Here is a 22,601-nt window from a genome sequence, read left to right on the forward strand (position 1 = left end):
GCCCCTCTCATGACTGCAGTTGTGGGGAAGAGTGTTTTCTTTCCTGGAGGTCCTGACTGGTCCTTAGGGGGATGCAGCCCACGGCTGGGGTCTAGATAGCGGCGTGTTCGGTGGAACAGCTGGGATGGGGGTTGGGGCTGGCGTGGGCCCCTCCTTCCGCAGTGGAGACATGTGGAGTGCTCAGAGGCCCTCGTGTTTGATCACAAAATAGTTCTTGCCTTTGACGCAGGGATCCCTTTGCCTCGGCAGACTGGGACAGGTCTGCAGTCCTTCACAATAGCTGCTCTGCTTTCTCCTCTGCCAGAAGGAACAATAAGCCCCTGCCTTTGTGCGTGCTTGTAGGTGACCTGCCTGCCACCTGGTGATGGAGGCAGGCGTTTCTCCTGTAACCAGCACGAAGAGCCTCTAGTCTTACGCTTTGGGAGAACAGGTCTTCAGCATTTTAACTGTTCTTACAATTGTAACTGGGAACCTGGAGGCCTTTGAGAAGCAGGCTGGGCTGCTTTACAGCACCCTCCCTCTGGTCCTGCCCTTTAGATTCTGTGAGCTCCCAGCCCTGAGCAGACAGAGCCCTCTCTTCAAGCCTTGCCCTGGCCTCAGGGTCCCCTAGCTTGTTGTTGTTTATTCCCATGGTGGGGAGGAGTTGCTACACATTTTTTTTCCCCTAAACTTCTAGCTGTAGTAGGCTATGAAACCAAGCCAGATCCCTAATCCAAGGGAATTTGTGTGCGTGTGTGTGTGTGTGCACACGAGCACACACTCACGTCTGTACCCATAACTCGTCACTGCGATTCCAAACCAGGAATCCCGTTTCACAGAGATTCTTGTGGTTCCCTCACTCCTCATGTCCGTCCCTGCTCCCTAATCCTGGAGTGGGGCTGGGTATGGGGAGCGGGGCCATATGGAAGGCAGCCAGGATAAACATCACACCCCAGACCTGCACGCGGATGTTGTGGCTGGGAGCCGGGGCGGGCTGGCTGGCACTGCGCCCTCCCCCCCATTCCCCCTCATTTGCCGTTTCCCCCCCGGTTCCCACTTGCTTCCACACAAGTCCCAAGGTTGACCCTCTCCTGGGTGAAACCCAGCCTGAGTCATTGGCCTCTCAGCCTGGGCTCTCTTTCAAGAAGTGGAGGGCAACCTCTGGCCTGTCTTTCCTGAATAAAATAGGTTGAACTTAGGTTGATGACGTTATTGCCTTATAGGCACATAGAGCTTTTAATTTGCTGAGTACCACCTTACCATTTGGTTAGGAGCCGAGTGAGGCGGTGATATAACGGATCTTTGCTGGGTTTTGGCCTTGACAGATGCAATTTGAATCCTGGCATCTTCAGTTACCAGCTGTGTAAAGTTGAACAGATTACTGAAACTTTCATAAGCCTCGATTTTCTCATCTGCAAAATGGGAATTTGTTTTGAGCCGATGCATGACATGATTTAATCTAGCACTTAGTGGGATCACTCTGGCTGGTGTGTGGAAAATCAACTTGGTGGGTGGCCAAAAGAAACAGGTGTTCCCATGTAGGAAGCTAGGGAGGTAGTCCAGGTGAGGTGTGGTGAGAGCATGGCCTGCAGGGTGGCGGTGGAGATGCCAAGAGGTGATCGGGTTGCAGTTTACTCCGAAGGTGGCACAGAAATGGCTTGCTGACAGGTTTGATGTGAAGTGTGTGGGAGAAATAAATCAAGAATGATTCTGGAATGTCTGTGTGGAGCAACAGGAAAGATGTAGGTACCACCCGTCCATAGAAAAGAGGAGTCTATTGTTGGCTGGAACAGATTTGAACTCTGATGGGGTGTGCAGGGGTAGGGGGATTGAGAATTCTGTTTTGGTTTTATTGAACTTCAGATTTTGATTAGAAATCCGCATAAAGATATTCAGTAGGTAGATGAATATACAAGTTAGATTTAGGAGAGAGATCTGGGGTGGAGATAAGAAATTTGTCATCTAGCGTGTCGGTGATATTTAAAGTAGGGAGACTAGTAAGATCGCCAAGGGTACCGAGTACAGCTAGAGAAAAGGGTGAAACAGTTCGAGGTAAGTTCCCCTCCTTGGAGGAGCGACTAGCAGAGGGGACTGAGAAAGAGTGACTGGTGAGATAGGAAGGAAGCCAGTGGAGTGCGGGATGCTGGAAGCCCATTGGCTAGGAGCTCAGCGAGGTGGTGATGTAATGGATCTAGCAACGTCAGATGCTGCTGACGGGCCCAGGACGCCTAGGACCGAGCAATGCGGAGGCCATCGATGACGTCTGCAGGAAAGCTTTTTGTAGAAGGAGTGTGACAGTAGGGACTTCCACAGGAAAGTGTTTTTTAGAAACAGTGGCACAGGGCCTGGTTGGACGGGCCTTAGAAGAGAGCAAAGGAGAGGGGCTCTAGACAGAAAACAGGGAATTTCTTTTTGAATTTTTCTACCAAGTCTATCAAATGAAATGAGGACGTACATGGCAGAGGGAGTCAGATTAAGAGAAGGGTATCTTTCCTCCGAATATGTGAGAAATAAGAAAGAAACCCATGTAAAAATATTGACACAGAGGAAGACTGTAGATGAAGCGTTTGGATAAGCAAAGTGATGGAGCCTAGTGCCTCTGTGCAGAAGCTGCCCCGGTAGGTGTTGAGGACACACACCCCTTGAAAGGAGACGTCCTTCCTATGACATGTAGCTCCGTATAACTGCATCCTGACCACAGGGGGCTCATTAACTAAAAAGAGCTTCTGTTTGTCTCACTGAAAAGAAGTCAAGAAACAGGAAGTCCAGGGACGGTGCAAGGTGTTGAAGGATGCGGGCTCCTCGCTGTTGGTCTGCATCCTTCCTAAGTGGCTTTATTCTCTTAGGACCCAGTTGGCTGTTTCATCTCCAGGTGGTACATTTCAAGTCCAGGCAGAAATAAGGGGAAAAAATGCAGATCAAAATGCATGCACCAGCTCCGTCTGCCTCATTCTATCAAGAGGACAGCTTTTCCAAAACTTCCCACTCCCGCACATGGTCGCTCATAGCCACAAAGGAGCCGCGGCAGGTGAGATTTTCCACTGGCAACACAGCCATCTGGATTTTGGTTGCAGGAGGTAGACTATGAAAGCTCATTGTGTCTTTCAGTTTACATTTTTTATTTATTTTTTATTTTTAAAAATGATGGTAAAATACACATAACAAAACTTGCCATCTCCACCATTTTAAGTACTCAGCTGAGTGGCATTAAGTGCATTCACATTGTTGTCACCATCACCACCATCCATGCACAGAGCTCTTTACCTTGCAGAACTGAAAGTCTGTACCCATTAAACAAGAGCTCTCTCTTCCTGCCTCCCTCCGGCCCCTGGCAACTACCATTCCACATTCTGTCTATGCATCTGACAAGTCATATCACATAAGTGGAATCATGCAGATGCTTGTCCTTTTGTGACTGGCTTATTTCATTTAGCAGAATGTCCTTGTTGTGTTGCAGCACGTGCCAGAATTTCCTTCCTTTTTAAGGCTGAATACTATCCCATCCCAATACAGTCCAGTGTACACAGCACAGTTAGTGCAGCCATTTATCTTTTGATGTAACTCGGGTTGCTTCCACATTTCGGCGATTGTGAAGAATGCTGCTATGAACATGGGTGTGCAGACATGTCTTGAGTCCCTGCTTCAAGTTGTTTCGGGTATATACCTAGAAGTAGAACTTCTAGATCACATGGTAATTCTCTTTTGAATTTTTTGCAACATCTGTACTGTTTTCTGTAGCAGCCGTTTTGCAGCCAACAGTATACAGGGGTTCCCATTGGCCATCCTAATGGGTACGGTGTCTTCCAGTTTATAATGAGTGGGAACAGAGTGGAAGAATAAAAAAGGGTAAAAAAAAATTGCAGGGTGAGAATAAAAACAAGAAACTGTCTCACTTGCAGTGGCCACCTTGCTGGAGTTCTCTGGACTCCTGGAGTCTAACTTGCAAGGAAGGCAGCACAGGTTCACAGGGAAGGGGTCACACCGGCGGTCTGGGACCCCTGGCATTTACCCGGGGCTGGCACTGCCGGCTTTGGGGAGTGTGCATGGACGTCCCCTTCGGTGACACTAACTTTGCCTCTGTGGGATGAGGGCAATCAGGTAAGAGTCTGAGCCCCCTTGTCATTACATCAGTGCTGAGAGGTTATTTAAGGTCACACATACTTTGAGGTCTGTGAGTGAAAGGCCTTCTGGATGTTCAGATCCTCCTGAGCTATTTTCCACCCTTCAGGTGGGAAGGGAAGGGGCCCACGGCAGCTCCCTGTGGCTTTTATGCCATGGTAGCAGCTTCTCGCTCACGTGTCAGTCAATGTCTTTTCTTGTCTCCCCCGGCAGACTGGAGGATGCGGGAGAACAGGCATGACATGGAAGGAGAAGGGCCGGAGCAGCAGCTGTCAATGATTTGAACACTCATGTGCTAGTCGCTGCACCAGATGATTTTGGAAAGAATCCCTGGGCTTCAGAACACATCTAGGTCCTAACTTAGTGCTGCTGGGCTCAGCTGACTCTCTGAGGAACGCTTGGGTTGTGACAATATGGCTTTATTTTGAGGGATGTACGTAGCGCAGTGGTGATAGAAAATGATGGTGAGAAAGGCAAACAGATGCTGCGGAGAGCTCGGTGTTGCCCCCTGCTGGGATCTCAGAATCTTTCCCATCAAAACATCATCAATAATGCCCTTGTCCTTCCCACTGTCACACACACAGCCGGGGAACCGTACATTCTTTGCCCTTGTATGCACTGTATTGGCCACGTGCCATCCGGCCAAGCCAACGACTGTGGAACAATAGGAATCTGCGCCCAGAATACCCGTTAAAAATACCCCATTCCTCTGCTCTATTGATTTCTGGGTGTAGGTAAGAGCGTCCCAGGAGGCTAATCGAGGATGAAGGCAAAGGAAAACTGACGGTTTCAAAGACAAGCAAACTTTTAACTCCCTAAAAAGAAACGTGTATTTTCTGTATGTCTGTTCTATGTTTCTTGCTGTTTTTGCACATCTGTGTGACACTACGGAAAGCCGAGAGTGTGACTCGTGCTGCCTTGGCTTGGATTATGGGAATCCGTGCTTTACCACAGGCTTTTCCTCTGCGGCTTGTCTCCTAGACAGCTTTCCAGGTTTTGGCAAAGAAGAAGGTGGGGAGGGAAGAGAGAGCCTGTGAGCAGGGGAGACTCACTGCCTGGCACTCACCGCCCACTCATCCAGCTGGTGAGGGCACTGAGGAAGAGTCCCAGCATCCCTTTCCATCCTAGTTGGGCCGTATTTCACCTCTTTTATTTCTGGACCATTGACTGAGCCTCCAGCTCTGGCTGGTTTCTCAGTCATCTCACCTTCTCTGTGCTTGGGGGTGGGCCGCTACTCCATGGACCCTTGCTCCTTTCCACTTGTAAAATGAGGGGAGAGGCTGACTGATCTCCTACGGAGTCTGACGGTGAGGGGAGCAAGGCAGAATATGGACATCTCAATGCAGCTCCCCTCAGGGGTCAGCAGCCTCCGTAAAAGGCAGTCATCTGAGAGCTGAAATGATATGGGAAAGGGCTCTGTTCCAAATATTTGCCAGATAATGTCAGCATTAACCAAATAGCAACTGTTGGCTCCGCTAGGCCAAACACAGAGCTGCCGACTTCCTGCCCATATGCTGGGTGTTAGGCAGTGAAAGTGGGTGTTGGTCAACAGTGGTTGGCTAGTGTCAATATTGACCTCGGGTGAGGGTAGACCACAGCCACAGTCACTGAATGAAACGCACCTTCGGCGTCCTGTCAAGTGTTTGTCCTTTCTTATTTGTTGGTCATCTCTTCTCTGATAGTGTAGGAAAGGCTTGTTGAAGTTTGATTTAATTTGTTACAAAATGAAGGGCGGAGCCTTGAAATATACATGGAGTTCTGCTTTTGGCTTGGACTGCGGTCTTGAAATAAATCATCTTATGCAGATAATTTACATGGGCAGATATGTTAAACGGATTTCAATAAAGGGAGTTTGGGAAAGCAGCTAATATGCATCATATACCTCCAATACATTCTTATTTAATCTTCAAAACATCTTGCAAGGCACCTAGGATCCCATTTTATAGATGAAGGAGCTGAGCCCCTAAGAGAGTCTACAGCTTGCCCACGTTCTCAAAGGCAGAACCAAGATTTGAATCTATCAGACGTGAAAACCCACGCTCTTCCCACTGTGCTTTGCTGCCTCTGGAAACAGACGCTTTGTGAGAACGAGGCAAGTACTTCGTCTACCGTTTCGAGGTAAAAGCTGCCCATTGCAGCACCATTTGCAACGACAATCGTGTGCACTGCCTTGCCCTTCGCTGTGAGGCCAGCGCCACACAGAGCCGCTGGGACGTGAGACATCACGCCTAGCGGTTCTCATCCCATTGTCCGGCCCCCCCCTTGCTGCTCCCCAGGAGCCCCGAGGAGACGAGACTCTGATTGGCCCCGCCAGCCTCTTATTGTTCTCTCCCCGCTGCAGCCTTGAGACTGTCTCCTCTGGAAGATCCTGCCACTTCTATTGTCCCTGAGACTTTCCCACCGCCCTAGGACCACAGGCCCAGTGGCTTATTGTGGTGGTGCTGGCTCAGCCTCAAGGACAGAGACCTCGAGCCAGCTGACAAGGTTGCTTGTGTCACTGCTTCTAAGGCCACAAGCCACGCCTTTGGTTCCCAATACTTTTGAATGCTCTTTCTCTCACCGACCCTCCTCCAGCTTAGCCACATGGTCTCCTAGACTCCCAGCAGCAGATTTCCCCGGCAGACAGGTTTGGCTTAGGGCCAATCCTCGTCTCTGTGCCTGGGTGACCTCAGTTACCAAGTCAACATGGCACTTAATGAATGCTGCTGTGCTGCCCCCTGGTGGACAGGGTGGGAACGGAGCGATCCCAGACCCCAGCGGCGAAGAGCTGCACAAAGACCCTCTCTACCTCCCAAACCGCCCGATTGAAACTAGTTTTGGCAGAGCTGGTGGGAAGGCTGCGCGGTCTGTAGTTGCCTGCTGTCCAAGGCTAAAAGTCGCTCTGAGTTCTTGTTTTGGTGACCTCACACACTACCCAACCAGTTGTCTCAAGTTGGAATGAGGGTTTTTCGTGTGTTTATTTTGTCTTCCATCCTTCCACTTAACTGTCTATGTGTGGAGGCTTTAAGAAGCTCTCTCTGGGGTCTGCAGGACTCTGGGTCAAGGTTAATGAAGATCTCAGTCTTTCCAAACAGAAGGTTCAAGAACCTTCTGGAGTGCCATTATGGGGGATCCCCTTACATTCCGGCTCAGTCCTCTCAGGTCTCAAAGCCCTTGCCCTGGGACGACTCTGGGTTTGTGTAAGTCTGCCGTATTTTGCAGTATTTCTGTATATGGGAAGGTGTCATCAGCCTGGAGGGTAGGGGTGGGGATGACACGGCATCTAGTATTTGGTGTCTAGGGCACGACGCAGCAAGGCGTGGGAGAGATTGGAGGGAGCCATGGGAAGCCACGGGTGAAGAGGTCAGGTGCCCTGATGAGGAGAAGAAAACTGAGCCTCAGTTAGCCGCTTGGCTTTTACTTTGATATGTAGAACAAGAAGGTTCACATCCAGTCATGCCAGAACAGTTAGCTGGGTAAATCTAGAGAAATCCTGTGTGGACCCACTATGTGCAAACCCTAGACTGAGGCCATTACAGCAGGGGCAGACTCAGACCCTGCCTCCATATATTGTCGGGGCTGGCTCCCAAGACCACAGCCAGCACCCCAAAACGCTGACCTCTGGCATTCTTGCATGATGGCCTTAGTTCTGAACGACTTGCCCCGTCCCGCTCTCCCCATGTTCCTTTACTTAATCCTGATTCTCCCAGACTCTGATATTATGATTCATAGCCTTTTCTGTTTTTTACTAATTTCTCTCTCATATTTCATACTCATCGCTATTACCATGGTAACACTTAATTTGGTTGAGGACTTACCATGTGCCAAGCACCATGCTAAGTAGTTTTGATGCATTAGTTCAATTATTGGGACTCTGTGAGGTAGGTCCTTTTATTATGCCTATTTTATAGATGAGTAAATTAATGCATTCAATAAATGAAACCTTAGTCTGATCAAGACCACACAGCTAACAGTGGTGGGGTAGGGACTCAGCCCTGCGTTGATCTGACCCCATGTGTCTCCTCGTCTTGTCTCCACAGCTCTGTCTCTTGGGATGGTTTTCCTTGAGTCTTCCTGGGTCCAGCCCCCCTGGCCTACCTGTTTGCCTGTCCCTGGAAAACAGGGACCCACCATGTGCCCCAGGGAGTGGGGGTCCAGCCAGCATTGTCTGTTTCCCAATCTTGCCTAGTGGTGTTGGGGCAAAGAGGGTCTCCCTGTCAGTGTTTTTTGTTCTTAACCTAAATCCACAGAGAGCAGACCTCTTTTGGGGATCCCTTCATGCTCTTTGGGGTCTGAAGGCAGTAACCGGAAGGGATCCACTTGGCTCCGTGTCCTTCCTTCCGTCTGCAGCGTCTCAGGCGTCCTACATAGCCAGGGCCCGTCCAGAGGCCCTCCCAGGAGCCCAGGCAGCCCTCTCAGCTGCTGGGTCTATTTACTCACTTCGCCGTGGAACCAGAGCTGGAGAGGGGACAGGAGAAATGGTAGAAGGAGCCTTTGGGTCAGCCACCCAAGAATCTCCCTCCCACAGGACGCACACCATGGGCCAAGCTGAGCTGATGTGGCGAGATTCTCTGTGAGTCCACTGAAGAGCTGTTCTTACTCTTATCCATACTTAGGGTGGTAATGGATACAGGAACCACAGTTGCCGGCACCAAGTAGGTGTTCAATAAAGCTTAATTCCATTTTTGCTGTTTTCCACAAGCTTCTTGCTCTTTGAGGCAGAATAACTTGGGGCTGAAATACCTTCTTGCCTGGAGAACTGTGCCTGCAGAAGGTGGAATGATTTTCCTAAGGTCACCCATGTGGCCCCAAAGCTGAGGCATCTGTGTGGCATCCAGCCGGCGCCCCCTTTCTGCTGGGAATCCTGCAGCTCCGGGGCTGCTGTGGCCCCACTGCTCTCCGCCTCCTTCCTGACCCCTGGACTTGTTCTCCAGGACTGTGTCAGCGGTCAGCCTTCACATCTGCCCTTGGGACACTCTGGTCTCCTCAGCTGGAGGCGGTTTCCCAATCCCGTAGTGAAGGCCTGCATTGTAAAAGTGGGATTGATTAGGAAATTAGCCAGCCTAGTGGGTTCACACACGCCTTAGGAGAAAAATGTTTTCTTCCAATGAAATCTTTTCTAGAAATTATACGTACATTTCAATTATAGATGTATATTAATATATTATATATATTGAGGGAGAGAGTGTAATCTTTCTAGAAATGTACATGTGTGTGTGTATATATATATATATATATATAAAATGTAGGCAGATAGGGAGAGAGCGAGTGTGCGAATCACTGGGTTTAGCTGATTAGTGTGTCTGTGTGTTTCGGCATTTGTGTGTCCACACACTCTCTTTTGGCCTCAGTGGTTTATATATATACATCCCTGTGAGTGATACAGTCTTGGAAGATACTTTGTTTGGAGCATTACTGCAGCAAGGCTCAGTCCTCTCAAGTCTCAAAGCCCTTGCCCTGGGACAGGTGCCCTGGGAACACCCATTGAGACCAGATCTGGAGCTGGCCGAGGGGCTTTCTCCAGCTGAAAGGCGCGGAGTGAGACGCAGGGGAGGGGAGGTGCACATCCTGTGCCCTCTGAGTTCTCAGGCTAACCCTGATCTAGGGCAGGGCTTCTCCACTGCGGGCGAGAAAACAGGCCCACAGGTGAGGGAAGCCCCTGCCCTGGGGCCCTGTGCCCTGTTCCTGGCCGGCTCGCCCTGCCTTGTCCTGTTGGCCCTCCTCCCGGGCACCCAGTGCAGGTTGGGGAGGCTGGAGGCCACCCACAGGGAGCACTGCACCCTCCGCTCTTGGCCCCTTGTGGTCAGAGGGCCGCCTTGTCCAGGGAGTGTGCCCTGTGGATGGCTCCCGGCTCAGGTCAGCACTGCTCCTAGGAGATGAGGCCACACCGAGGTCACAGCCCAGGAGGAGCCAGCAAATGGGCTGCAGGGGAAACCGGGTTCTCATAGCACAGGGGTCAGGAAATGCTTATACCCAGAGAACCACCTTCAGGACTAAAAAATCTGCACAGGTCAAAAATGAGAGGCATGGGAAATACAAGTGACTAGAAATTGTGTCTATCTTACAAGTCACAAAGCATTCCACCTGTACGACCCCACGCAATCCTTCCCCATCCAGAAACGCAGGCCTTGTATCGCCTGTCACGTCTGAGCACAGCGAGGCTGCAGAAGATGAACTCATGTGCTCCAAGCCACCCTGAGCACGTGGAGGTGGCGGAGCCTGCCCACCACCGGGTAGAGGGAGGGGCAGGGAGGTGGGGGAGAGAGGGAAGGCAGAGAAAGAGATACGGGGCCTAAGCCAAGTGGATGGGTTCCTTGTGCCATTCTTGCGCTTTCCCTACATCCTCCAAACACACAGGCTGTGGTCATTTATTTAAGCCTGCTGGAGAATGTGAGCTCCCTGAGGCCAGGCAGCCTGGTTTGCGGCACATCCGGGGCCTTCCCGCAGAGGGCATTTGGGAGGGGTAGGAGAACTGAGCAGGCGCTGGTCTCTGAGAGCTTTTCGGTGAGCTGGGCAGTGGTGCCCCCATCTTGCAGAGAGGAGATGGGGAGTCATCTCAGGGCTGGGAGACTTTACTGCAGCCGGAGAAGTTGAGAGTGTCAGGTATGTCCAGAAGAGCCGGACGTTCTGGAAACCTCGCCTAAATTTCCAGGCCGCAGCCAGTCTGCCAGGCTCCGAACGCAGAGCGAGGAATCATTAGCATGCAGAGGGGGAAGTCACCGTGGGGGACGCCAGCCAGGGCAGGGGGAAGAGACAGGCTGTGTTTTAATTACGACCTGGACTTTTGAACAAATCCTTTTCTCTGCTTGTCTGAGCCTTAGAGAAAACAACTTGTGGGAGGTGTGGAGTCGGCAGCTGGGTCCACAGTGGCACCCACACAGCTGTGCACACATCTGGCACACAGGTGGTGGCCCGCGTGTGCTTTTTCTCCTTGAATCACTCCCAGGTTAGTGAGGGTGAGCAGAGTCAGGGTGGCGAGGTGAGGCTGACCTGGCATTCACCCTCAGTGCCAGGGCTGATGGGGAGAGTGGGGGGACCATGCCCACACTCCCCGCGCCATCATCCCCACTGACCACGACCGCTTGAGGATGCGAGCCCAGACAACTCCCGCCACTTCTCCTGCGCTCATGGAGGGCTCGCTTTGTTGAGCTCACCCTGACCCTCTCTTTTCCAACTTGGGGCAAATTCTGGAGTGGGAGATGCAGTGAGGAAGGGAGGAGAAGGGGGCGGAGACGAGCAGGGTGGAAGTCAGACCAGCACAGAAGCTCCCACCTGCGGCTGCAGCTTCTCGGCTGCCTGCTGACTCCTGGGAGGCCCTGCCTGAGTCTGTTTGACAGTCCCTTCCCGGGCAAGGGGCAGGGAAAGGGCATGGGCCAAAGGGCCTTCTCCCGGCTCCAGGAAATGCTCTGATTTGCCTGCTCGGGTTGGCAAACAGTGACGAGGGACTTGGGGCCAGGGACGAACTGGGTGGATTTTGTGCCCAAGCAGTCGCCTAGCATGGGGGAAAGAGTAACCGCAGGTGTTCCCCGCACGGTGGGTGCTGAGCGCAGGCGAGCAGGGCCAAGCTGGGCCGTGCGGCCGGAGGGAGGGACGGGGCAGGCAGGGCTGCTGGGCCCCGTGGTTCTGCTGTTCGGGCTGTCCCATGCCTCGCCAGTGGACAAGGGGCCGCTCCAGCCCCTTGGACTCTCTCCTAGCCTCTGCCCTCTTTCGGGAGCTGGGAGGCAGAGGGAGGGCACGTCAGGGTGGGCATCCCTGAGGGGCTCCCGATGGCCAAGGGCAGGAGGATTTGTGCAGTGCGAGACCTGGGCTGCGGGAAGCCGTGCTGGAACCCCTGCAGGCCGGCCTCGTCCCAGGAGGGCCTCCCCAGCAGATGCATGGCAGGCAGCTCCACGCTCTTCCCCAGGCATTGGTTTCCTCCACCCAAAGAGTTTGAGAGGCACTCTTTTTCTGGTGCCAGTCTGTGTGTAATGCCTCCTTGGGCCCCCACCTTAGTGCGGTCTTACTCCACCCCCCCAAACTCTGCCCTCTGTCCAGGAAGCTTCCAAGATGTGCGTAGACTTGGAGTCGTGAGCGAGCACAGCCTCAGAGCTGGGAAGTGATGAAACATCATAAACATTCTAAACAGAAACATTATAACAGCTTTATGCCATTAATTTTATATTCATTGGGATGGCTTTGTATTGTTCATATATTCAGTTTCCCACAGGTAAATCTCGATAGGTAACATTATTTATGTGCTCGTTCATGTGTTAGCTGACCCTCTCACTAGCATGTACGCTGCCTGGGGTTGGGGGCTTGGTTTTCCATAATTTTGCTCCGGCAACAGTGCCTGCCACTCACAGACACTCCATACAGTCTTGTCACGTAGATGTCTGCTGCTGGGAGTGTGTGTGGGGGTTTCTTTGCCTCCCTGGCCTGTGGAGGGGCACAGTGGATGGAGTAATGCATGGTGGATGCTTCTGAATAAATGAAAGAGCCTATGAAAAGGAGGAAAAAAAATGGGAGAATGAAGGTGTGAATGAGCATTTGAGGTGGGGTGACCACACTCGGGCCGTTGGATGGCTGGTCTGTCTGTAGGAGAATGCTCTTCAGCTACTGTTTACCCAGCTCCTGCCAAGGTGGGCTCACTGGCAGAGCACGGTGGCACCAGGGGCCTGGATCTGCTCTGAGTCAGCTTTTGTCTGTCTTGGCGAGGAGGGGAGGGTGTGGGCTTTCACGTGCTCCCTCCGGCCGTTCTAACCCCGTCTTGCCGCCATCCTGTCCCTTACACTGCCTGACCCTTCGTATCTGCTGACCCCTTGCTCTGCAGAGACAAGCAGAGAGTGTTTATGAGAGACCCTCCCTGCCATTGGGCTACTATTTTAAAAAAGAAAATAACTCTTTATTTTGGAAATAGAAAAATGGATGCTCTAATGAAGGGACCCCAGAGATGCTTTTGGGTATATTATCTTTGTCCTAATGCCAAACGCTCTGACAAAGGTATTTATGGCATCATGACTCAATTTAAAAAAGAAAAAAGAATTTTTCATAAACTACCCCAAACTGGGGTGGCAAGGAAAAGAGTCACCTTCAGTGGGAACCTACTGTGTGTCAGCTCCTGTGCTTGGCTCTTTCCTTACGTGGTTTCAGAAGAGGTTGAGCAAATTAGAACCACGGGTCACATCAAATCAACTTTTACTGAGTATCTACCAAGTGCAGAGGTTGTGGGGTGTTATAAATATTCCACAGGCTTTGTTCCTGAAATACATGCTGTTGGTCAGATAAGTTGTGAACATGGGAAAAGTTAAATAGTAAGGCAAGTTTAAGATATTTTAAGTCAGCAATAGAAAGCAAGGGGCATAGGATTTTTGGAGCTGTAAGAGATAGTCTAGCCTGTCCCCTCCTCTCTGACCCTTGTCACCAGCTAGAGAATGGGAGCAGGGTGGGGGGCAAGGGGAGCCACAGCCTGCCCAAGGCTTTGCAAATAGTCATTGGCATAGCTGGCAGCAGAGCCCAGGCCTCCAGATCTCATTACTTGTGTTTTGAAATGTCCCCAGGTAACTACCGAGTGACCCCCACCCCAGACAGTTCAGGGTAATGTGCTCCAAGCAGGGGCAGTTGCTTTAGACTGGAGTGGGGGAGGTCAGGGCAAGATTCAGGGGTAAGATGGAAACCTTTGGTCCTGAAGGGCAGGTTGGACTCAGGAAGATTACCCAGAGCAGGAAGCGCTTTGCAGGAGGGTGGAAGGGCATCGATAGGCCCAGAGGTAGGAAATCTGAAATGTGTGTGTAGGAGTGGTGACATTATTGTCCCCAGCTCTGGCCACTGGGAGCCTGGGAGCTGACCCCTATGCTTCCCACTTCCAAACTGTGGGTTCTGTCCCCTCCTTTCTGACCCTTGTCACCACTCAGCTGCTGTCCCTCACTCATCTCTCTACTGCTATTTCCGTTCCACCTTTGATACTGCAAAGGGCCCCTTTCCTAAAGCAGGGCTCTCATCCTGCTAAAAGCTGCTCAAGAACCCCATTATTTGCCAGATGACATACAGCTGCGGGTGTGGTCCTGTCACGTCTTGCCTCGCCTGCTGCTTCTCAGCCCATGACTTGGAGGACTGCAGGCTTTCACACAGTCTGTTACCTCTGCTGGGGACCCCGTCTCCCACTCCTTAATGCCAGTCAACCCACCTGTCTTCCCGTCTTCCTTTTGACCAGGACTTACTGAATCCGTAATGAACTGCATATCCCCTTCTCTCTCCCCCACAGGTCCTGGTTTCCTCCTCCGTGCACCCCTGGCCCTCTGCTTTAATTATTTGGACACATCTGGCTTTTCCATTAGCTTGACCTCATTTCTGGAAGTGATTTTCTTTTATTCGCCTTCACATCACTAGTACCTACTGCTTTGGCTCGGCATAGATAGATGCCCTCTTTGTGACATGTTGAAAACAAGTGAAATAAATTAAGTCCTGAGACAGAGGCTGAATCCAAGGAGTGTCATTATAGCAGAATGCCCTTGGGGATCTTATAAAAAGTTCACATTCTGGGCCCACCCTTTTACATGGGGATAGAAGTGGGCCTGGACATTTTTATTGTTATTCTGTTTAAATAATAAGCTCCCCCAGGAGTTCTGGGCATCCTGCTTGTCACCAGCCTATATGCCACAACAAACACACCCTGGACATTAGCTCAGACTTCCTCCAGTGCCTTTGAGAGAGTAACTCAACTGAATTCTTTGGCTCAACATCGTCAGGGAATGAATCATCTGGATTTGAAGTGTATTCCATTCCAAGGATCTCTGTCTCGGTTCTGGAAGTTTCCCTTTCTCACTGACCTCGCTTCCCTCTCCTCTGCCGCCAGGCTGTTTGCCGTCAAATGCGGGGGCTGCTTCGAGGCCATCGCGCCCAACGAGTTTGTTATGCGGGCCCAGAAGAGCGTGTACCACCTGAGCTGCTTCTGCTGCTGTGTCTGCGAGCGGCAGCTCCAGAAGGGGGACGAGTTCGTCCTCAAGGAGGGGCAGCTGCTCTGCAAAGGGGACTACGAGAAGGAGCGGGAGCTGCTCAGCCTGGTGAGCCCAGCGGCGTCAGACTCCGGTGAGTGCCGTCCGGCGGGCAGGGGCTGCGGGGGGCTGGGCGGGGGTGTGGAGTGGGGTGGCAGTGGGCTAGCCACCCGCTCCTAGCTCCAGGCAGGGCAGCTCCATGCCGTCCGGGAAGCTTCTCTGTAAGCTCAGGGCAATCTCTCATCAGCCAGGAGTTTCCCCGGTGCTGCTGTGAAACAGATCGCCCCCAGCTCCATGCACACAGCTGTAGGTGCTGACATACCCACAAGGGTCTGGGTTAAGGGAGTGATGCTGCTTCACGCTGAAGATGGGCAAGGAACCTGGAATCTGCTCATCTCCACCGAACGTAGCTCTAGGCTGTAGGGCAGGTCAAGCCTGCTCTGTGATTCATTCCAGGGCCCACGCTTGCGAAGCCGCCACTCTAGGATGTCATCTCCTGAATGTCAGGAAGGCATCCCCTGCCATATACACACATTTCATGCCTCCCACTCATATCCTGTCCGCTCATGTTTCACTGCTCAAACCCAAAGTCCAGGGGGAAGGAGGTGCCCTGCGTGCCCTCCAGCCCTGCTAGGGTATAGATACATAATACTATTCAGCGGCGCGATGAACTGGAACCAGGAATTCAGTCCACCAGCCACTGGGCTGCCCTACGCTTCGTTTCCTCATCCGACAAGCAGGAAAGCTAGAATCTATCAAAGGCTTGGTGGGTCCCGTAAAGAAAGGAAGTAGAACATATTTGTTCCACCCACCCACTCCTTACCCTCCCTGCCTGGAGAGGGGGAAAGAGGAGATAGGAGAGATTCAGAGATCTTACAGAGCACAAAGCCAGAGAAAGTCAGTTAAAGTTGTCCCAGGCCAGCATGGAATGCCTCCACAGGGCAGTGCTTGTCTCAGGCCCTCTCCCTTTCCCCCAAGAATCTGCAAGATCCAGTGAGGTGACATCCATGAGACTTATCAGTTCTGGCCATGGCCAATTCCAGGGGAGTCCCAAACCCCTCAGTCCGGCTTACCAGGCCCTCTGCAATCTCCCTGTGCCCATCTCTTCAGCCGCCTGGGAGCCCCCGACCCCTCCCACACTTGGCTCAGCCTTGCTGGACTCCAGGGTGTGCTGGCGTCCCCCACCAACTCCACGTCTTAAATGTTTATTCCCTCGCTATCTCCCTCTCGCTCTGGGGTTAACATATCCTTTAAGCTTCTCCCCAGGGGCTGCTTTATTGAGAAAGACTCGTTCCCTCGTGCTTGGGCGACTTAACCTTAACTTCTCCTACCACATGGATCCCACTTTATTATGGTTGCTTATTTGGTTGTTTGTTATTTTGGTCAGAGAGCTAAGCCTGTGAGGGACAGTCTGTATCCTTTTACCGGCATCCCAGGGCTTAGCACAGGCCCGGCACGCCAAGGACGCTTGATGGAATCTTTATTAAAGAATGAATGACCCAGGAAACATGATTCTGGAGCAGGAGAGCTTTGAAGACGGGTGGGTGGCCTCGCCCTGGCTGTACCGTGTGTATTTATGTGGCTTTGGGCAACTTTCTGAACCTCTCTAAGCCTCAATTTCTACAACTGTAAATTAGTGATAATTGTGCCTCTCTAGTGGTTTATTTGGGGGAGTAGAAGAGATCGTGCATGTTAGAAGCTTGGTGTTCAGTAATGCTGGAGCTTAACAAATAGCCGCTGGTGTCGCCGTTTTCACAGCCCTTGGGATTTGCCTCCTTTACCTCCCGGTCGGTCCGTCCTGCTGGACCCTGCCTGCAGGCTTACGCAAGCCGTAAGCACCTGTCGGGCTTGCTGGGCCTAACGTTTCCTGGATTTGTTTTGAGGGAAATTTCTCCTTGTCAAGAACACTGTCACTGACATATGGACTACCTCCTTCTCCTTCCGGGGTCAGTGGGCCCATTCTAAACCGAGCTTATGGCCTCTGGTTGGCCTGAGAAGGTCCGCTTACCTAGTCTGTCTCTTTAGGTGTCTTGCTGTGCCCACCCACTTAAGCTTCCTTCCCAGAATTATTGCAAAATCTCCAAATTCCCAACGGGCTTAGGTGCTATGGTGATCGGAATGCCAGCGTGACCTTAAAACGACAGGCATACCCAGAGGGACATAGCATTCTTTCTCACATGGAAGTAAATGCTATGGTTCAGCCTTTCTCGGTACATGGCTGTGTGGGGCTTGATTACCCAGTTATCCAATTGGCCCCTGAGTTAAATAAAGACTTACAGGTTTTAATAGACTACAAACTTAGCAGGAGGCATTAATGTACTGGCCCCATCCTCCCCATGCAAAGACAAGAAAAAACTGGAGCTAAACAGCATTAACAGAAATATGTTCAGAGCAAGGCAATTGCAGCAGGCGCACTTTTCTGCCCACATTTTCAGCAGTATATTCAGTTCTGAGCACCTCTGTTTGAGGCTGATGTTGACAAAGTGGAGCTTTCTGGTTTATTCGTTCATGCATTCATTCAGTAGATGTATTTTGAGGGCTGGCTTTATGCCAGGGACGGAGTCATGATATGAATGACAAGGATGGTGTGGGGGTGAGGAGGTCTCAAAACCATGTCAGATTAAGGAATCATAGATATTTAGGCTAGAAAAGGAAAGACTAAATGAAGACGTAAACATTGCCTTCAAAGGGTTGGATCAGACCTGTTTTTCTTCTAACTTCAGAGAGCAGACTTAGAATCCATTCACTTACTTAACAGAACTGTTGGGTACTTTACACTGTAGGTAGAAAGGTGATGGCAAGCACTTTCGACTCAACGGAGGGAATGTCACAGTGTCACTCCAAGTCCCAGAGCTAACAAAGAGTGACACTTCTCAGGAGGTAGAACCTCCCTTGCTGAAACCAATATTGGCGAGGTGGGAGGGGATGATGGTTTTAAAAGACGTCTTTTGTCCCTTTCAGTTCTAAAAATCTTGCATTGTTTTCGCAGCTTTGCGTGAGATGATGTGAAAGTCTCAACCAGAATCAAATATATTGTTTGTACTGCTCGTGCACCTTTTCGTAATTATGCAAATGTTGCCTGTCTTGCATCATAAAATTTTGTGTCCCAAAGCCTGCCTTAGTAGTGAGAGGACAAGCTTCTAGAGGAAGAGCTTTGGCTTTTATTCCTTTGTTCTCTTAACAAAGCTTAGCATGACACCAAGAGGAGAGTAAGTGATCAATAAGAACCTAATGAGTTGAATCCAGTCTTCAAGGGAAGAAGTCCACCATATCAGGGGCTTATAGAGAACAAACGATTTTAGGATAGGTTCCAGTACAAATACAATTTCTCCACTCATTTATCTCCTGGGTGGTTTACATAGTATAGGTGCTTGGTAAATATTTGCTGAGTGGATGATTGAATGACCTGTCATCTTTAACGTTTTCATCAATGACTTAGATGAAGACCCAGAAGGCAGGTTTATTCGATTTCCAGGTGACACAGACCTGACAGGGGAACACCGGTGTGGCCGCCGATCCGCTCAATGTTCAGAAAGATTTTGATGAGCTCACGGACTGGCACAAAGTCAGCAAGATGACATCTAGCCACTGGGTTCCAAAATTCCATAGTGTTTATATGGAATGGGGCCTGTTTTGATGGCATTTCACATGGGATTGTAGTTGGCCGTAAACTCAAGAGGGGCAAAAAGGAATGTTGCGTTAGTAGGACTAGAACATCCCCGACACTTTGTTTTATCCCCCCCCCCTTTTTTTTCACATTGGTCAGAGCACATTTGGGATATTTGGACTCATTTTAAATGTTGCATTTTAGGAGGTCACTGACAAACTAGAGAGTTTGGGGAGAGGGATTAGCTTGTTAAACGATGAATAGCTGAAGAACCTCAGTATATTTAACTTTGTAAAAATAAGGCTAAAGGAGATACAAGGAGTCACACCCAAGGGTGAAGACTCATGTACCAGGGGCAAAATGATAGCTTTGGGTGCAATACCGGCTAGAACTGTGTCCAGCCAAGGTGCCGACTCAGCCCCCTTCCTGGAAACATTTTCATTCTTGCTGGTGGAAGACCGGGCCAGGGACCTCTAGGGCTACCTCAATCTAGGATTCCAGAATCTAGGGTTTTATGATGCTGACTATTCCAACTTACACAAGAGCATGTGATGCATTTACAACTATATGGGACACCAAACGTAGGAGATACTCAGGGGCTGGATTTCTTTGCTGGTGAGGCCAGAAAAGCTTCTTGTGTCCTGATTCCTGCTTTGCCAGGAGCCTCAAACCGCTTCTCAAGAAGAGGAAAGGAGTTTGTAGCTGGAGTCAGACTGCTCTCTTTGGGTTTACTGGACTGCTCAGATGTTCAGGGCGCCCAGGAGAGACCTGGTGACACTTATTCCTGCCTTCTTCTCTTTGGCCAGGGAGTCCCAGGCTCTTGCTTGTGGTAGGTGCATTAGAAGCTGTCTGGGTCCGATGCCTCCAGAAGCCCATGCAGCTGCTGTTTGAATGTCTCTGATCCTGGGGAGCTCCTGAGCTCATGCTCTGTCAGAATTGCTGCACTGAGCCCCACTGTCTGTCTCTATGTATGACCTTGGCCTCGGCCTTGACTCTAGTTTCAGGAGGTCTCAACGTAAGTCAGTCTCCCTGATGTGTGTCAGCCTTTGGAGGTGAAGACGGAGATGCTCACACTCCCTGGATCCTCTCTTCTCCTCTTCAACTGCTCCCCAGTCTTCCACCTGTCCTTTAGCAGAGGCTCTGTGCTCTATCTGCAAAATACTACAGTCCCTAGAGAATGTGCCACCCAGAAGGGGATAAAATCTTCCACATGTGGTCTGATCTTGCAAAGTGGTATTACTATGGCATGCCCTGGACCTCATATTCTATTGATGTGATCCATAACTTCATTATTTTTTTGACCTGGGGTGGGGGTGGAGGCTCGGGGGCTGACTGGAGGTGACTGTGGTTCCCGGCTGGTCTAGGTTGCATTCCTTAACTATCTACCCCTTATTGCCACATTTTCTTTTAATATCAGGAATCATCTGAGAGTGTCTTGTGTGGCTATTTTTAAAAACTTTTAAAATTTTGAAATAAACTTACAGACACCCACACTGTGTCAGGCTCTGTGCTAAATGCTGTGTTTTAGTTTCAGAAAAAGAAGGGCAGAGGATTTAGTAAATACTGAACAACCCAGTTCAGGAAAACATCTTCAAGTCAACCTCCTAAGGTCAGGGGAACTTAGGAATATAAAGGGGCTGAGAGCTGGGAAAAAGGATGAAGCCTGGAGATGAGTGTTGTCATTCTTTAAGAAACAAAGGGGTGAGTCATTTCAAAACAAACCTAGAGTTTGTATTAAAATACTCTGATATTGTAGTTGTTAAGAAATATACTTAAATCATATTTTATGTTTCCTGTAAAGCAGTGTTTTCAAAAGATTCTCCTCTGTAATAGCATTTTCTAGAAAATTTTAAGTATAGCTCAGTAAAAGATGCATTTTGTATTATGACCTACTATACACATTCATATGTGTGTGTATGAAATGAGAGTTTCATTCAGCACTTCCATCAGCTCTCTGCTTTCCTACGTGGCACTTCCTGTTCTATTTATTTTTTAACTCTTGTCTTAGCTCACTCTTTTAATGTCATAACCCCTTGATGCATCATGACCTGAAATTTGAAGAATACTGCTTCAAAGGGCAATTAATTACAAACCTATCCCTAGGCTTTGGAATTGGTAGGAATTCCTCAAATTTCAAGCCAATAACTATGTTTTAATCTTCTACATGTACCCATACGTGTCAGGTGCTGAAATGAGAGCAGAGACATGGACGATATCATCTGGCCCCCAAGACTTGGCATAGTGCCCTGCATAGAGTAAACTCACAATAACTGTTATCTGTTTTTATTGTTGTTATTATTATTAAAGAAACATGAAAAGCACACACACACACACATATTTGTATCATTCCTAGCACAGAGGTCTTCATGGATACTTTTTGATTAATCAGTCTGGCATCTCCGGGTAGCAGGCAAGAGGCAGTTATAATTGCCTGAGCCATCCAGGTTGTTTCCAGAATCAGGTTTGAAATTGACTACCAGCATTATTTGTTGCCCTCAGTCTGAGGCTCAGGGCTTCTTTTCTGCTCTAAACCTATGTCTTCTAGTGTGTTTGTTTTGTCTTCATATATAGATGGAGAAATAAGGACACAGGATACTCGAGTCAGGGATAAGCCAGAATAAGAACTTAATTCTACCAATTACCGAGTCAGGACACTTGATACTCAGCCTTTGCTATAATTGTGAGTTAGGCAGAGTTTATCTTTGGTGCTTGAAAAATTACAGGCAATGTACAGATTCAGACAATGCCTTGTCTCTTTTCCATGACTATAATTTAATTTTGGATATGTGCTCACACTTAATAATTTTGATGTAAACCACATCTTAAAACCAGTGTGATAGCTTTAGAGCATATTTAATCTCAATAGTGTGCTATGTGCATTCATTTCTCTTGCACAATCCCTGTAAGAAAAAAATGGGCCAAACGGACAATCGATCACTGTGACTTTTGCATGATGCCGATGATGTTAATAATTATCGAGCTCTCCCTCGGCACAAATCATTGCCTTAAGCGCTTCACAGGAATCAGCTAACTTCGTCAAGCTGATGTGGAAGGCAATGTTATGATCATTCCCATTCTACAGAGCAGGAAGGTGCATGGAAAAATTAGCAATTTGCTTGCGGTTCTACAGCTAGTCATTGAAAGGGCCAGAACTCAAACTCGGTCCAGCTCCAGAGCCCACATCGTTAAGCACTCACTGTCCTGGGTTCCCTAGTGGATAAAAATGTGCATGTGTATTAAAACAGGCCTCACATTTTGTTCTCATGTTTCACTGACACTCTCTCTGGCCGGCTATGGCACTGCCAGGTACTCAGGAGGGCTTCCTACCTGAGAGACCCCAACTGATGATTTTTTTTCACATGTAATTAAAGCAATGAAAACAAGGTGATTTGAACTGAGCTTACACTTCCTTTCAAATCCATCATGAGCTCACCTTCTGTCCTAACCTCCAGATCCTCCTTAATCATGAATCACTATCACTGTGTGCTTCTCACAGGCATCTCCTTTAAGGAAGTAGGAGGCTTTCAAGGAACCGAAGACAACGTGGCACATGAATCTGGAGGTACTTTAAAAGTGCACACGAGGGACTGTTGTTGTTTTGTATTATTACAGTTACTCAACCACTTTCTGTTCTGTTCCTGTGGTTATTTGATAGTAGTAGGAAAAATGAATTGATCTCCTCGTCCAGATGAAAGGTATCAGCTGTGCAGCCCACAATCCTCATTATTTAAATGAATGGAAGTACAACAGTGTAGTAGATGAGCACACATCACAACTTCTTCTCACAGGCTTCCAGAGACCGATCTGCAATGTCCCGCCATCTGTCATAACCCTACTGTCAGGAGAAACACACTTGTTTGTTCTTCCAGTGGCAGTAAGACATCGCGTCTCTATCCAGCTGTCTTTATATTAGGTCCCTTTTGGATACATTGGCAGGACTTCGCAGT

The 22,601-nt window shown here is 49.6% G+C and overlaps 1 protein-coding gene across 3 annotated transcripts in view; it reads left to right on the forward strand.

Moving 5' to 3' along the window:
* Nucleotides 1-22,601, forward strand: part of LMX1A (LIM homeobox transcription factor 1 alpha) — a 147,437-nt gene that overhangs the window by 84,399 nt on the left and 40,437 nt on the right. For all 3 annotated transcript variants that reach the window (XM_036922872.2, XM_036922875.2, XM_036922876.2), the window contains exon 4: nucleotides 14,909-15,141. In XM_036922872.2, the coding sequence (XP_036778767.2) occupies nucleotides 14,909-15,141 (233 nt within the window). The remainder of the gene's footprint in view (nucleotides 1-14,908; nucleotides 15,142-22,601) is intronic.

The sequence above is a fragment of the Manis pentadactyla genome, chromosome 19, assembly GCF_030020395.1.
Source record: "Manis pentadactyla isolate mManPen7 chromosome 19, mManPen7.hap1, whole genome shotgun sequence".
In the NCBI taxonomy this organism is placed as follows: Eukaryota; Metazoa; Chordata; class Mammalia; order Pholidota; family Manidae; genus Manis; species Manis pentadactyla.